This window comes from Barbus barbus (genome assembly GCF_936440315.1).
Source record: "Barbus barbus genome assembly, chromosome: 6".
NCBI classification, from domain to species: Eukaryota; Metazoa; Chordata; class Actinopteri; order Cypriniformes; family Cyprinidae; genus Barbus; species Barbus barbus.
Window position 1 is genome coordinate 366,604 of NC_136734.1, and position 16,073 is coordinate 382,676.

Sequence of the window (16,073 nt, forward strand, 5' to 3'; positions counted from 1 at the left end):
TAGGATTTACTATTTTCACTCAGAAATTACTAGTACATTTCACAAACAGTGACAAAGAAATAAAAAGAGATTGAATTAAACATTAAATTTGAGTAGAAAGTCTTAACAGCATATTCTCATAATCTTTTATTTAAATTGAATTTGAGTATATTTTATTGGTATCACTATGTGTGCATACAATATTACCAAAGAGTTAAAAACAAACCTGTAATGTAATGACAAGAAAAAGAAATATGCATAATTACAATAACAAAAAATACAACACCTGAAAATGGCAAAAACAACACAAAATATGCTGAGAAAATTCAAAATAACTGATTTCCTGTTTTTCTCATTTCCGGTTTTGGATTTGCTCCAAGAGACTTATTTGTAGGTATCGGTGCGTTGCATGTGTGTACCGATTTGTGTACATGTACGTGAAACATAGCTTGAAGGGCACTTCGTTGAACGTGTATAGGTGGCGCTATTGAGCCATTTTGCCACATTCACTTCAGACCCATATTAGACATAAATGTTCACCACTTCTGGCGTGTGTGCAAAGTTATATGAGTTTTCCAACGAGTTCAGGCCCTCAAAAATGCAATTAATTTTGGAGAAGAAGAAGAAAAACCATCTGTGCTAATAACAATAAAAAGTAATAAAATAAGGTGCTAAGTAATTAATAAACCACGTGTGTGTAATGTCTGTAATATATAGACATTTTAAGACATTATGGAGGAAAAATCTGCTGTGATATGTACAGGAATGGTTTTTGGTTTCTAAGGGAGTGCAGCTGAAAAATTAACGTTGAAAAATCCCTTTATAATGTAGATTTTTCCTTTATCAGAAATTGTAAATGGTGTAGCAGGTGTTTGATTTGAAGTGAGTCTGATCACGTAGTAAAGTAGAAGCACAACAACATACACCAACACTGCACTTACACACTCAACTCAACACTCAGAGGCTCGATCAGTATACGAGGACTAGTGACTAGAAGCAGAAGTGTTTGTGTCTGAAGCTCCTGAAGGAGGTTCTGCTGAAGCGTGAGTGAATCTCTCACAGATCAAAGGCTCCGCGGAGGAGAGTTTCTCTCAGTTACTTCTAGCTGACGCTTTTGTTGCTTCTGCTGCTGCTGCAGCTCCCCATTGTGTCACCATGACATTCCCCAGTGTTTACACACACACACACACACACACACACACACGCGCACACACACACGCGCACACACACACACACACACACACACACGCACATTTGTTTTTGTGAATTGTAGGGACTCTCCATAGGTGTAATGGTTTTTATACTGTACAAACTGTATTTTCTATCGCCCTACACCAACCCTACACCTAAACCTACCCCTTACAGGAAACTTTCTGCATTTTTACTTTCTCAAAAAAAAAACTAATTCTGTATGACTTATAAGCTTTTGTACCCATGGGGTCCTCAATTTAGGTCCCCACTGTGACACGAGTCCCCCTGAGTCTGTATGTATTTAGGTTTAAGTCCCCATCAGGATATATAAACCTGTACACAGACACACACACACACACACACGTTTGTTTCTGTGAATTGTGCAGACTTTCTATAGACTTCTATTACTTTTATTCTGACCAAACAATATTTTTTAATATGCTTGCATTCTTACACATTCAGATAAGCATCATTTACTATTTTTAATCATTTTAATTAAAACCGCAGGCCACTCCCCACAATGTCAAAAATTTCAGGTTTTACTGTCCTTGTGGGGACATCACACACACACACACACACACTCACACACACACACACACACACACACACACTCGAGCTCTTTTCATCAGCGCCGGTGACACTCTCTGGCCCCGTCCATCATAGTTGGAGGGGCTCGTCCCAGAGAGGAGGGCAAAGCCCAGCAGATGCCTTCTTGTTTGGGACAAAGGGCCCCCGTCGTCCGCTGGGCTCCCTGCGCTTTCATCCCGCGCTCATCAAAGCCTCCTGCTCTGCATTTGAAAGCGCACCGGCTTTGTGCTGCTCAAATTAGCCTATCGCCACCCCGCTAGCGTCCCAAACTCCCTCCATCTGCCGCGGTCAAAGCATCTTCAGCGGCGCAAAAGAGCCTTTCAGCCCCTTAAATTACGGCATGGAGGAGAAGCAGGCGCTGAATGAAAGAGCCGGGCCGGAACGAATGCGTTGTGTCCGTTCTGTGGGTCACTGGCCACATTCACACGCGCGGGAACCAGAGAGCGTCCATATCAAAGCACTGCGGCCCTATGAAAGTCAATAATTCAGCTTTCTGATGGAAATCGCCCGTTGCGTTATGATGCATTTGCTGAAAAATCTCCTCAGAGCTGAAGAGTGTGTGATTTCTGCACCCAACACAATCACAGAAATAATCCCAATGACTGAGTTCAAACAGGTTTCCCAAACACTCAAATCAGCTGAAAATCTGTGACAGGGCTGAAATAATATTAGTCTTAAGGCCCGTTCACACCAAAAACAATAATGATAACCATATTAGCGTCCACACCAATGCATGATATGGATCTCTTTTTACGATCGCTAGGACACATTTCTCACTTTTTCAGAACTCTTCAGACAGCGAGCACAACATCAGTCTCTGTGGGCTAAACTGCTTTGCTTTGGTACCAAATGCATTCATCGACGACATCGGTCAGATTACATGAATTCTTTTATCACTTCAGCACAGACACTTTATGTACTACACAAGCCAATTTGCACATTTACATACTCTTTTCAAAACAGAAATTTGCAACATTTCTTCAGTAATATCATATAGAAAAAAATTCTGAATGTAAAAAAATCAAATACTATCATGTAGCTGGACATCTTCACAAGTGTTAGTCTTTCACTTTCATTACCATTTATACAAAAAAACTTATGAATAATGTTGTACTGTAATGTAAACACGGAGCATGTAACATTTACTGCAGTGAATTATAAACAGCAGAGAGTGTCATTCTTGTATTATAAAGACATTTTACAAAAGCAAACATTGTATAATGCTACTTGTGTGTTTTAGGTCGTTGTGTTATGAGTGATAAAGTGTGTTTGTTTGCTAGTGATAAGGAAGAATAAGTTGATTAGAGACACATGAGATGTTTTGTGCATTTTGAAAGTGAGATGAACTGCTGTGTCGAGTTGTAGGAGAAGAGTTTTGAAAAGTGACTTTAGTATTGAGAAATGTGTCCTAGCGTTTGTAAAAAACAAACAAAAACTCTATGGTTATATAGACTCTGAACATGAATATGAACATCTGAATGCCACACATCAGATACAGGGATGAACTCTAAAAGTGCTGAACTTCTTAGCTGGTGAAACATCTATGCGTTGAAACGGCTAATAATCAAATGTGACATTCTGTAGTTTTGTCTCATATTCATCTTTTAATCATATTTGTAAATGTCTTAACTCCACAGCCAACAGAGCAAGTTTGTCTTTACTGTTCCAATACTCTTGGAGGGCACTGTAAATGTGTGTTCGCAGTGTTTGTACACATCCACCCTATAATGATAAAAATCCACCCAGAGTTTTTTTTTTAATCCCTATAAATAATATAATCTTTCTCAAACCAAGCTTTGATTCGTCTCAGTGTCAGACAGTCATAACACACACAAAAGCTCTCTCTCAAAACTCACCATCAGGGTTTCATCCAAACTTCTGTAATGTCTACATGCTAACGTGTTGATGGACTTCTGAGGAAGGATTAACCATGTAAACTAGTTTAGAGATTTATCATTTGCCTTTAGAGGAACTCCTGACTGGAATAGACTTCCACCAGAATAATATCCCACAGAAAAATCATTGCTGTTTCTTTAAAATGAAAGGTTAAAATATGACAATGCTGCACTACAAAACAGAAACGTTTTTCCGGTAACACTTTATATTAACGTGTCATTGTTAAACATGTTGCATGTTTTTTACTATTATAATAACATTTAATTATGCGTAAATTACATGCAAGTAACTATGAACCAAACCCTAATCCATGTACATGAATTTATTTAATATTACTCGGTACTTAAATGTATAATTACACTGTAACAAGGACACCTTAAAATAAAGTGTAACCGGTTTTCCTTTATATTTTCGAAAACAAAAAAATAGCATACAGGCAACAACACCATCCCTGTTCACACAGATCCGTGAAATGACTATAACGCTGTATTATGCATGCCAGGCCAGTACTGGTGATGTGACTTTGTAAAGAAACTCGTGCATGCCTATAGACTGAACATTTATGTTTTTATAGCTTGAGATGATAAAGGTATAATTTACTAAAACTTGTGCATTGTTTTCAAAAAAAATTGTTTTCAGGTCCTTAAAAATGAATGGCCAAAGTGCGTACCTTTTTTTTTTTTTAGTTGAAAGTGCTGTTCATTTTGTTTTAAGAAAAGCATTAAGTAAAACCTTAGAGTCTTTTGTCTGTGAAATGATTCACTTCTGGAGAAACTGAAATTACACACAAGCTGACACAACATCTCCAGACACTGTTTTCTGTGTTTCATCTCCTGCAGATTTCACTAAGTTTCTGCTTTCTTTTCATTCCCTGTGGAGGGTCTTTATCTCACCGTGACGTCTCCAGACCGGCTCAACAGCATCACTAAAAGCAGCTCGTACCGCCGTAAACATTCCCGCACCGCATTAGTGAGTTAAACATCAACAAGGTCCTCATGACAGCTCCGGCTCCAGCGCTTCAGACGGCTGCCCCTCTCATCTCAAGAGTTACAGGACGGTTTTATCATTCCTTCTTCTGAAAAGGTCATACACAGAGAGAGATGAGCCAGCTTCAATATGTGTGGACTGTATATGCAAACACTAATTGAATTAATATTAGAAATATAATTAAAGCATCAGGCACAGGTGCTGAATGATTCAGGTGACTCACTCATAAATAGCCATTTAATTTCCGAATGAATCAACTGAATAAATAATTTAATAATAATTTAAATTAAATATTTAAAATATGATTTAAGCATGAAGCACAGCGAATCACTGAATCGTTTGAAAGAGTCACTTTTAAGAATAGAATAAAAGATTAAATGACTCATTCTTAAAAACAGAGCCACTATTGCACTGGTATATGTATATGTATTTATGGAAATGTCTGTGTCTATGGAAATGCAGAAGCTGTAGGCCTTCAGTCTTGAGCTCTAATGTGATTTTATGTCTAATGTTATTCTAAGTAGGTGGTTCTTGTCTGGAACTAATTGCGGTGCGGTTATGCGATGAACAGACGAATGCAGGTCGGTGTAGATCCGCTTTGATCAGATTCTAGAGAAACGCAGGTCATTTAGTCTGTGTTCTGTATTTACTCCACAAGCCGTATTTACCTTACAGCTCAATCGCAGCCAAATATTTACGCTGTCTAACAGAATCAGTGTCAAACGCTTAAGTAAAGTGACTGCGCTTTGATTGACAGCTTCATCCGGCCCACACACGCAGCTGCAGCCAATCAGCTCGCAAGAACAGGGCACCTCATACTCCAGACGTCTTGATGACAGATTTTAAACATAAACGTGTCCAAAGGTCTCTCAGTGAATCTGAGCACATGTGATGATAACTGTACAAGAGTTAGAAAATGATTCAAATGATTAAATTCACTCTCAAAAATTGTAATTGTAAAACCCTTAAAGAACAACTTTGTGCCTTATTTACCCCTAAAAGGTTCATAGAAGTACCTTAATGGTACATTCTAATACTCTGCAGTACTGATATGCACCTTTTAGAGGTAAAACATTACAAGATTCCACAAATTCCAAAAGTGAACTCACATGCACAATCAAACCACAGAAATATGTGAAGTTGCACGTGTCTGCTTGGCTTCAGCTCAAACGTCTCACACTAAAAACATCTTCACGTCTCACCATGTAAAATCATCCCTGTGGTGGAAAATATGTGCGGACAACCTCTCAACCCCAAAGAAATGGATCTGCATGTGGCTGCGAGCCATCGGCTGTTTGTGGCTGTTCAACCAGCTTCAAAATTGATGTAGACACTGAAACAGAGTCCATCCGTCAGACCGCAAACACACACACACACACACACACACACACGTGATGGGAGCAGATTCTAAACATATTTGAAACAGAGTTGCTTCTGAATGCATCTGCATCCGTGTAATTGTGAGGGAGGGAAACCATCCTGTGCATGAGGATTTTCACAGAGGAATTCTGACAAACGCTGGGAAAAGAGAAGAGTTAGAAGAACTTTAGAAACAGAACATGCACAGCGGTAAAGAGCTGGACGGCTGGTTTGGTTTTTTAATGCCACACCAGCTTCGTTGGCTATTTTCAAGGCGAGAAACGAGTTGAAATACTAAAAAAGTGCTACTATAAAAGGTTTTAGATTAAAAACTCTAAAATGAATTAAGGTTTGACTGCTAAAAAAGTGTTTACAAAAGTAAAGAGAAAGAAACAAAAGACGAAGGTTGCATGAGTGAAGTCAGTTGTGGAAGAGCAGATAATAAAAGCCCCGACTGAAGAACAAACATGAAGCAATTGCAAATGAAATCAGGAGTTTGAGTCAAGAGTTCGAAACAGCTTGACAAAGTGAAATGTCCTGCAAAGTGCTCTCTCCGGCTGGTAAACACCTAGATGGATTCTATCAGAGGTTTGTGGCGATTACATAACAGGTGGGCGTGGCTCTGAGGCTCCGCCTTCTGTGATGCAGAAATCTTCTGCAGTTCATTTCTTCTGCTCAGTCAGTCGCTGAGGACAGACGCCAGTAAAACATCAACGCACTGGAGAGCTGCTTTACAGTAGAAATTAAACTTGTACTTCTAATTCTATAGTGACACTGACACAAGTTACTTGACAAAGTAATCTGATTACGTAACTCGCATTACTTGTAATGCAGAACACTGATGAAAGATTTTTCTTAAAAACACAGCTTTAGTCTTCTCCAGATGTTAACTGATGGACTGGAGTGGTGTGGATTATTGTGATGTTTTTATCAGCTGTTTGGACTCTCATTCTGACGGCACCCATTCACTGCAGAGCATCCATTGCTGAGACACTGATGCAGAGACACATTTCTACAAACCTGATGAAGAAACACACTCATCCTGATCTTAGACTGTGAGCATATCGGGGCTCTAAACAATGGATAGTGCGACAGCATGTTCACTGTGAGAGAGTGTGTGTAGTTTTTATGAGGTCAGTGAGCACACACACTCTCACACACACACAAAAAGCTCCATCCCCAAAGACAAACACTCTTTTGGGTGTAAATGACCCTGAAAACGCATGGAATTCTCTCTCAGCCGGGACAAAAAGTAAACAATGCAGGGGTGCAGGCCGCGAGCAAACGCTTTCACACACGAGACCCTCCAAGAACAACAGCTCAACAATACAGCGCTCGCGAGAATCGCTCTGTGGACCGGTCAGAGAGCCGCGAGAGATTTCAAAGAGCAAGTGACCGCCGGCGTGAAAGAGAGTTTGACAGCAGCGTCTTTCATCTGCTGCAGGAGGGGATTACATCAGCCGTCCTAATGTTGAGCACTCTACATATAATCACAGGACACACACGAGTGTATGGAGCTCTGGTGCTGACGGAGACGTCTGTGTGTCGCTGGTGTTAAAGTGAAAATCCACCAGCATCTGCTCTGAGATTAAACCACGAGCTCCACACAAACCTTCAGCCACTGAGAAACAGAACAAAACACTGAGACGCTCAGTGCGAGAAATAACAGATGAGGCTGATATTACAGGGTTTTTTCTGCTGCTTACACACGTTTTCAAAACTTTGCCTCTTTTTTTCAAAACTAAACCAAGAAATTTTACAAACTTTACACACAAATCCAAGAATTGCACACAAAATGCAAAACGCCTCACATCTCTTGCAAAATGAAGCACTGCATTCAAAATATCACAAACACATCTCAAAAGCAAACATTTGCAAACACCTTTGTCATAATATTAATTCCTGCTAGATTTTTGAGTATTTGAGTGCAAAAAGTGTTTAATGAAACTGAAAACTGAGTCAAAGGCTGATAATTAGTGTCTGGTTTTGTAGATTTGGTGAGTGCTTCTGCTGTTTGAGTCTCAGCTTTCAGAAACTGTGTGACAAGGAAAGATTCTGTGTGGAAGCAGCTGAAAAACACTGTAATCTGGGTAAAATTGGAAAAAAAAATAACATAAGTAGATCTTCGCATTAGTATGGAAGTCTGTTTCTGACACAGAATAAAAAAATAAAAATTGCAACATTTTATCTTGCAAATTCAAGTTTATATATTATAATTCTGACTTGTCTTCTCATTCTGTCAATTCTTCTTCATCAGTTAGGAACCTAGGTGTGCTGTTTGATAGCAATCTTTCATTTGAAAGCCATGTTTCTAGCATCTGTATAACTGCATTTTTCCATCTCAAAAACATATCTAAATTGCGACCTATGCTCTCAACGTCAAATACAGAAATACTAATTCATGCGTTCATGACCTCAAGGTTAGACTATTGTAATGCTTTATTGGGTGGTTGTTCTGCACGCTTGATCAACAAACTCCAGCTGGTCCAAAATGCAGCAGCTAGAGTTCTTACTAGAACCAGGAAGTACGACCACATTAGTCCAGTTCTGTCAACACTGCACTGGCTCCCTATCAAGCAGCGTATAGATTTTAAAATCTTGTTAGTTACTTATAAAGCCCTGAATGGTTTAGCTCCTCAGTACCTGACTGAGCTCTTATCACACTATAGTCCTCCACGTCCGCTGCGCTCTCAAAACTCTGGCCGTTTGATAATACCTAGAATATCATAATCGACTGCAGGCAGCAGATCCTTTTCCTATTTAGCTCCCAAACTCTGGAACAATCTACCTAACACTGTTCAGGAGGCAGACACACTCTGTCAGATTAAATCTAGATTATAGACACATTTCTTTAACCTGGTTTACACATAATACACTAATACACTTCTATTATTCAAATCCGTTAAAGGATTGTTAGGCTGCATTAATTAGATCAACCGGAACGGGAACACTCCCCATAACACATGATGTACTCGTTACATCGTAAGAAGAATGGCATCTACGCTAATATTAGTCTGTTTCTCTCTTATTCTGTTTCTCAGTCCGTGTCTGGATCAGATGGTGGATCGGCGCCGGGAGATGATGTATGTGGGCCTGATCGTCGGCGGAGGCCGGACACCTGGATGAGCCCCGGGGACATATCCCCAGTGAAGACCTTGACTAAACATACAATAAAACTAAAAATAACACAAAATAACTAAAAATATAATAAAATACCTAACTACATAATAATATTATTGTTAGAAATTGCAACAATATAAACTAGAAATATAATACATTTATACATTTAAAATGTTAATTAAATCAATAATTAAACAATAAATAAACAATAATCTCCTGGCCAGAGGAGAACTGGCCCCCCGGCTGAGCCTGGTTTCTCCCAAGGTTTGTTTCTCCATTCTGTGACAGAGGGAGTTTTGGTATGTATGTATATATGTGCCTATATAAGAAAACTAATAAAAAATAAAGAATAATTTAAAAACATGCAAAACATACTCCAATAATCTTGGTTTAGAAATTGTTCAAAATATAATTTTTACATTGTTCTGTTTACTATGAACTTCAAAACGTCAGCCTGTACAGCATCATAACCAATCTCTCTCGTTTCTCAGAGCCTGTGACACACTAACACCAGATTAACACGCTGTTTGATTCAGTTAACACCTCTCTGATAATCACGTATTAGCACGTTAAGAGGAACAATAGCGGCTGTAATTACTCACACACACATGCTAATGGAGGGCGACGCACAAACGAATCCTTGAGTGACTGTCAATGACCGCAGGACAGAACAATAGCAGGGAATGATGGCCATTAAAGAGCTTAAACTGGAGCAAAGATATGCTTTCACACACACACACACACACATCAATCACAAACTCACAAACATGATTGCATGAAGAAAACCCTTCTGGAAACTTTATATTTAATGCTGATCAAACATAACCAGCCATGCACACACACTGCAGAACTTTCCCTTCACGTTTCTCTCGGTCTCTTTGAGGCTCATCCAAGATTTCGCCCGAGGGTCGTATCTGTTCCCGAGTTAAAACCAGAAACAGGTATCTGAGGAGAGACGCCTCGGGCTGATCGACAACATGAGATCTACTCTGATCTAACGCAGACAGACAGACAGACGCTGGAGCTGCCAGCTCATGAGAAGATCAGCAGAACTAATGAGCTTTGTGAGGTCTGTTACTGATCCGGATACAGACTCCAGCGAGGAATGAGCCGTGTGTTTGGTCAACAGCGGCGAGGAAACCCAGCACTCCAGTGGATCTTTGTGAGAATAAAACGCAGCAGAAACAATCCTCTGACTGAAGATATTCAGTCCGATCCACCACCTACACAGTAATATCACACACAAAACACCCCGATAACTTCACACTTTCGTAGAGTTTCCAGCTGAACGAAGGGAAAACGATCCGCAGACGGCGTCTAACTCCAGTAAACTCTCAAACATGAGCGTGTGAGTGGAAACAAATGAGAAACACCTGCTGCTGAAGAACTACAGTGAAATACAGCTGCTGACAGGAACTGTAAAGCCCTCCGACTCTCATTAGGAAAATCCTGCTACGTCACACCGGAGTAAATCAGAGAGACTCGTGCAATGACTCTTATTACAAGAATAAAAACACCTTCATCTGAAAATAAACCTGACCCACGAATGAGAAACACAGAGATGTTTCTACTGCGGAAACTTCAGGACTAAAACATACTGAGCCACGCAGCAAAATACGAGAGTGTGAACGCGTTTCTGAAACATACAGAGACACAAATTACAGTTTGATTACGTACCATTCACGTGACAATTAATATGCAGTAATTTTACAACAATAATGGAATAGTTATTATCTCAGCAATGGATGCTCTGCAGTGAATGGGTGCCGTCAGAATGAGAGTCCAAACAGCTGATAATAACATCACAATAATCCACACCACTCCAGTCCATCAGTTAACATCTGGAGAAGACTAAAGCTGTAAAGTTTAGATCTGTTTTGTCTTGTAAACTCTGCTTGATCTGCAGATTTCTCTCCTGATTCAGACCAGAACACTTTTTCACTGGAGGAAGCGTTATTATGGATTATGGACTATGGAGTTAAAAACGTCTTGATGATGGATTTGTTTCAGCTTTTGTCTTGTTGATGAACTGAGGGTGAGCACATTTACAGCAGATTTTCATTTTTGGCTGAAATGTTCCATTAACACTGTTATTTTCCTGCTGAGTACAGCACTGTTTGCTGTACAATTACTCAAATAAACTGCACCAGCAGCGTGCAAATGAATTTTAATCACAGTAACCAACATATCTATATACATGTGATTGTGTTGTGCGTTTGCATCCTAACTGCATAGAGCTGAATTTATTTCAGTAAGAGTTTGCTGAATGTATTCTGAAGAAAGCACACTGTGACCGCGTGTCACACAAAACCTGATTTAAAAAAAAGTGTATATGAATAGCAGAAACAGCCAGCTATTTCATTCTGGCTTCTCTCTAAACAGTGAGCAGAAGCAGATTTGAGCACTAAAAGCCTCATCTCTGTGAGCTCCAGCGCTGGTTCTGCGTGAGACTCGTGTTTGGGCCGCTCCGAAAGCTTTAAAGTTATGTTTAACGCCACAAAGTGGTAAGCATTAAAAACACCAGTGGAATTCGAGGTCGAGGCGCATTAAATACTACTATACTGTGTAAAGCGCTACAGAAATGAAGCAAACTAATGGTCAGATTCCTGCAGATTCCCGTCAGAGACTGTGGCGTTCACACGTTTAACACTGAGCTGCTATCAGAGACTCGTGCGTAAGACAATCAAAGCCGCGGCTCACCGTGAGGTCTGCTCATGAAAGCCCAGCCTCGTCACAGCGCTGATGGGATTTCTGCAGAACCTCTGAAGATGCAGGGATTGAAGAGCTTAGCAAAGACAGAGAAACAGGATGATCTTCAAGCTCCATTCATGTGGATTCATTCAGTTTAAAGAGCGATTCTTTTGCTAGACGCTTCATACGGAAGACCGAAGCCACAGCGTTACTCACGTGATATAACCATCATAACACACAGCAGTGGCCAGAAGTGATGCCTGGCCTAGCAAAATGGACATCTTTATGCAACAGTTTTACTGAAAGCATGGAGTGTAAAACTTATGTATGTTTCCTTTGTAATAACGCAATGAAACATGACAAACTGTGTCATACAAAGAAATTATGTGCAAAGCTCTGCAGAATGACTGCTGTAATCAGAAACAAGAGAGAATCAATCCAATATTAATAACTGATTACATTTAATGCATTTTTTTGCATAGTAAAACAAAATGCATATTCTATTCTAAGCTGTCGTTTGCTTTTTTTTGCCAAGTAATTTTTTCGGTTAAATACTTTAACCAAGTCAGTGTTTTCTTCTTCTTCTCACATTCCAATCTTGTAGGGTCATTAAAAGCAATTATAGAGAAATCTCCTCTCCGGATGTCACTTTTGGCCACTACTGCCTGACAAAAACACAAAAATCAGAATCAATATTACACTGAACTGACTGGAGCTGAATAATCACACTGCTGTCTTTACAGCAGAATTTGATGAACAATTGTTGATTCTGTTATTTTACTGTTTATTAATTTAAGCTGCTTTGAAACAATCGGTTTTCTATAAAGCGCTAGAGAAATAAATGACTTCTTGACAAACCTACATAACATGTTAATTTTGCATGACGTTGTGTATTATTTTATGCCATGACGGTTATGTTACTGCCATAATGACACTGTAGAGCTTCTCTGTAGAGCTTCAATTAAGGACCTTTACAACACTGAGACTGTTATTGAACTGAACTGAATCAACACTGAACTGAATAATGACTCTATTGTCTTCTGTAGAGATGCTGTACTACTGATATTGAAAATATTGATAAATTTTGCAACATTATTTTCTCATTTACTACAGTGAAGCTGCTTTGACTCTGTCTGTATTGTATAAAGTGCTATAGCAGTAAATGTGACGTGACAGTAACTCTGCTTTGAATAATCCAGCTCTTCCAGACGATCAGAGCGCTGCTGTATGGCTCCGAGTGTAATCCTGTTAGTTCCATACGGCATTAGCTCAAACTCCAGCCGCTGCGACACGACTCCCTCGACCGCCGCTCTGAAGGACTCTGGTGATTGCACGGCTCTAATAGAGCGACACCCGTCTGACTTCAACAAGGGGGTTTTGAGTCAGATTCAGACGAGAGCCATTACGCTCAAATCACTTTTAATAACACAAGATACTCTGAGAGCAGAACGTTTGTACAGCTGACACAGAATCAGGCCTAAATGTTACAGATTTTTCTCCACACTCATTCTCTGACGACAGAAAAGCAACTAATGCACTAATGCAAGAGCGCCGAGACAGCAGAGGAGACGTTAACAAATCTAACAAACCCTTGAAAGCTATTGTACTTTATTGATCTCATTTGCTGTCATTAATATTTCAGCATGACGTCATCCTCTAGATTTCAGCAACAGCATTGCAGTTTTGTTCAACTGCTTCCACACAAAATCTTTCCTTGTCACACAGTTTCTGAAAGCTGTCACTCAAACTGAAAAACCAGACACTAATTCTCAGTTTTCAATTTCATTTGGCAAAACACAACACACAGTTCTCTCTGTAACACACACAGATCTAGCAGGAATTAATATTATGGCAAAGGTGTTTGCAAATGTTTGCTTTTGAGATGTGTTTGTGATACTTTGCTTCATTTTGCAAGAGATGTGAGGCGTTTTGCATTTTGTGTGCAATTCTTGGATTTGTATGTAAAGTTTTGAAAAAAAGAGGCAAAGTTTTGAAAACGTGTGTAAGCAGTTCAATCCAACCTTGCTGAGCAGAAGAGACTTCATTAAATAACATCAACAAATCTGAACTGATCCAAAGGTTTTAGACAGCAAGCGGGCTGTGACGGACAGTGATGGATCCCTCGCTCACCTGAGAGAAGTTGAGTCCGTTCAGAGGATGGCACTGCTCCTCCACCTTCTCCATGGCTCCCGTTCTCTTCCTCATCCTCTGGGCCTCCTGGGCCAGATACAGGTCCAGCACGGGAACGCCGCGCGTCTTGATGTCGGCCTCGGTCAGAGAGTTCACCATCAGCATCACCCAGACGGGCCGCTTGCGCTCCCAGTTCCCGGCGATGGCGTTGAACAGGTAATCTGCGTACAGGCCCTTGCCCCGCTGGTCCGGCGTCATCCAGGAGGGCAGCATGAGCTTGACGTAGTCCAGGTGAGTCTTGAGCCGGCGGTACATGTCTTTGGGCAGCAGGTCCTGCAGGTTCTCTCCCTGCGGCAGGAGCTGGCAGCTGGTCAGCGCAGAGATGGTGTACGGGTCGGTCAGGTCCAGCTCGAAGTACACGATGCTGCTCTCCTGGAAGGCCTGCTTGGAGTTCTCGGGGATGAAGTCCCAGACGCGGGTGTACGGGACGTGAATGGTGCCGTAGAAGTACGAGGGAGGGTCTCGCTTTATCGTCCACAGGAAGGAGTTGAGCTCGCTTTGCTGGAGACAGAAAGAAAGAGGAAGTTTCATCAGACAGCTGATGCTGAAACATTCATGACAGCAATAAAACACACTAGCATTCAATGTTTTTGAATAAAGTCTCTTTGATCAAAAATACAGTAAAAATTACGAAATATTACTAGAATGTAAAACAGCTGTTTTCTATGTGAATATGTGTTAAACTGTAATGTATTTCTGTGATCTGCAGCTGTATTTTCAGCATCATTACTCCAGTCTTCAGTGTCACATGATCTTCAGAAATCATTATAATATACTGATTTACTGATCAACAAACATTTCTGATTATTATCAATGTTGAACACAGTTGTGCTGCACAATATTTTTGTGGAAACTGTGATACATTTTATTTTTCAGGATTCACAGATGAATAGAAAGTTCAGCATTTATTTGAAATAGACATCTTTTGGAACACTTTAAATGTCTTTACTGACACTTTTGATCAATTTAATGTGTCCTCAATGAATAAAAGTATGAATTTCTTTAAAAAAATCTTACTGACCCCAAACTTTATATTTACAGTTTTATTTTTCAGCTGCTTACACAAATTTTCAAAACTTTGCCTCTCTTTTTCAAAACTTTACACACAAATCCAAGAATTGCACACAAAATGCAAAACGCCTCACATCTCTTGCAAAATGAAGCACTGCATTCAAAATATCACAAACACAAACATTTGCAAACACCTTTGCCATAATATTAATATGTTTGTGTTTCATAGAGAACTGTGTGTTGTGTTTTGCAAAAAGTGTTTTATGAAACTGAAAACTGAGTCAAAGTCTGATAATTAGTGTCTGGTTTTGTAGATTTGGTGAGTGCTTCTGCTGTTTGAGTCTCAGCTTTCAGAAACTGTGTGACAAGGAAAGATTTAGTGTGGAAGCAGATTTAAAAAACATATATAGTAAGGTAATATTCTCTACGGATAGAAAGTCTCTTCTGCTCATCAAGGCTGCGTTTATTTGACCAAAAATACAGCAAAAGAAATAATGAAATAATATTACCGTTTAAAACAGCTGTTTTCTAGTAAAAATGTAATTGATTTCTGTGACCAAAGCTTTATTTTCAGCATCATTACTTCAGTCTTCAGTGTCTGAAAAGGATTTGAGAAGGAAATAGCTTCAAACACTTGTCATTGACCGATAACCTCAAAATGTCCAAATATTGGCCAGTAAATATCACTCTGTGACAGCATAAGTGTTTTTTCACTCTCTCAGATTAATGAGATGAAGATGTGCCGCTGTGAAACACTTGTAAACATTTAACAGACTCTTGAAGCTCATGAAGTTTCAGGCGGTTTGTTTCTGAACGCTGGATTCATGCAGTCACTACTGAACAGCTGATGTTTATTCACAAGCTGGTAATGTCTTCAATAGACAGTTAATATCTCATTAGCGCCTGGCCTGAGCCTCGAGGGCAATACACATCCAGACCGACGGCCATTCAGGACCAACTTTGACAATCTGACTCTCCAGAAACAAGTTTCAACAAATGCATCTTGAAGAAAGTGACAGAAACATCGTTTATAGCTATTAAATATAACACTGTCAGCTAAT

The 16,073-nt window shown here is 39.8% G+C and overlaps 1 protein-coding gene across 1 annotated transcript in view; it reads right to left on the reverse strand.

The window, feature by feature from the left end:
- Positions 1 to 16,073, reverse strand: part of trabd2a (TraB domain containing 2A) — a 57,410-nt gene that overhangs the window by 40,467 nt on the left and 870 nt on the right. The window contains exon 2 of the mRNA XM_079418999.1: positions 13,942 to 14,502. Coding sequence (XP_079275125.1) covers positions 13,942 to 14,502 — 561 coding nt within the window. The remainder of the gene's footprint in view (positions 1 to 13,941; positions 14,503 to 16,073) is intronic.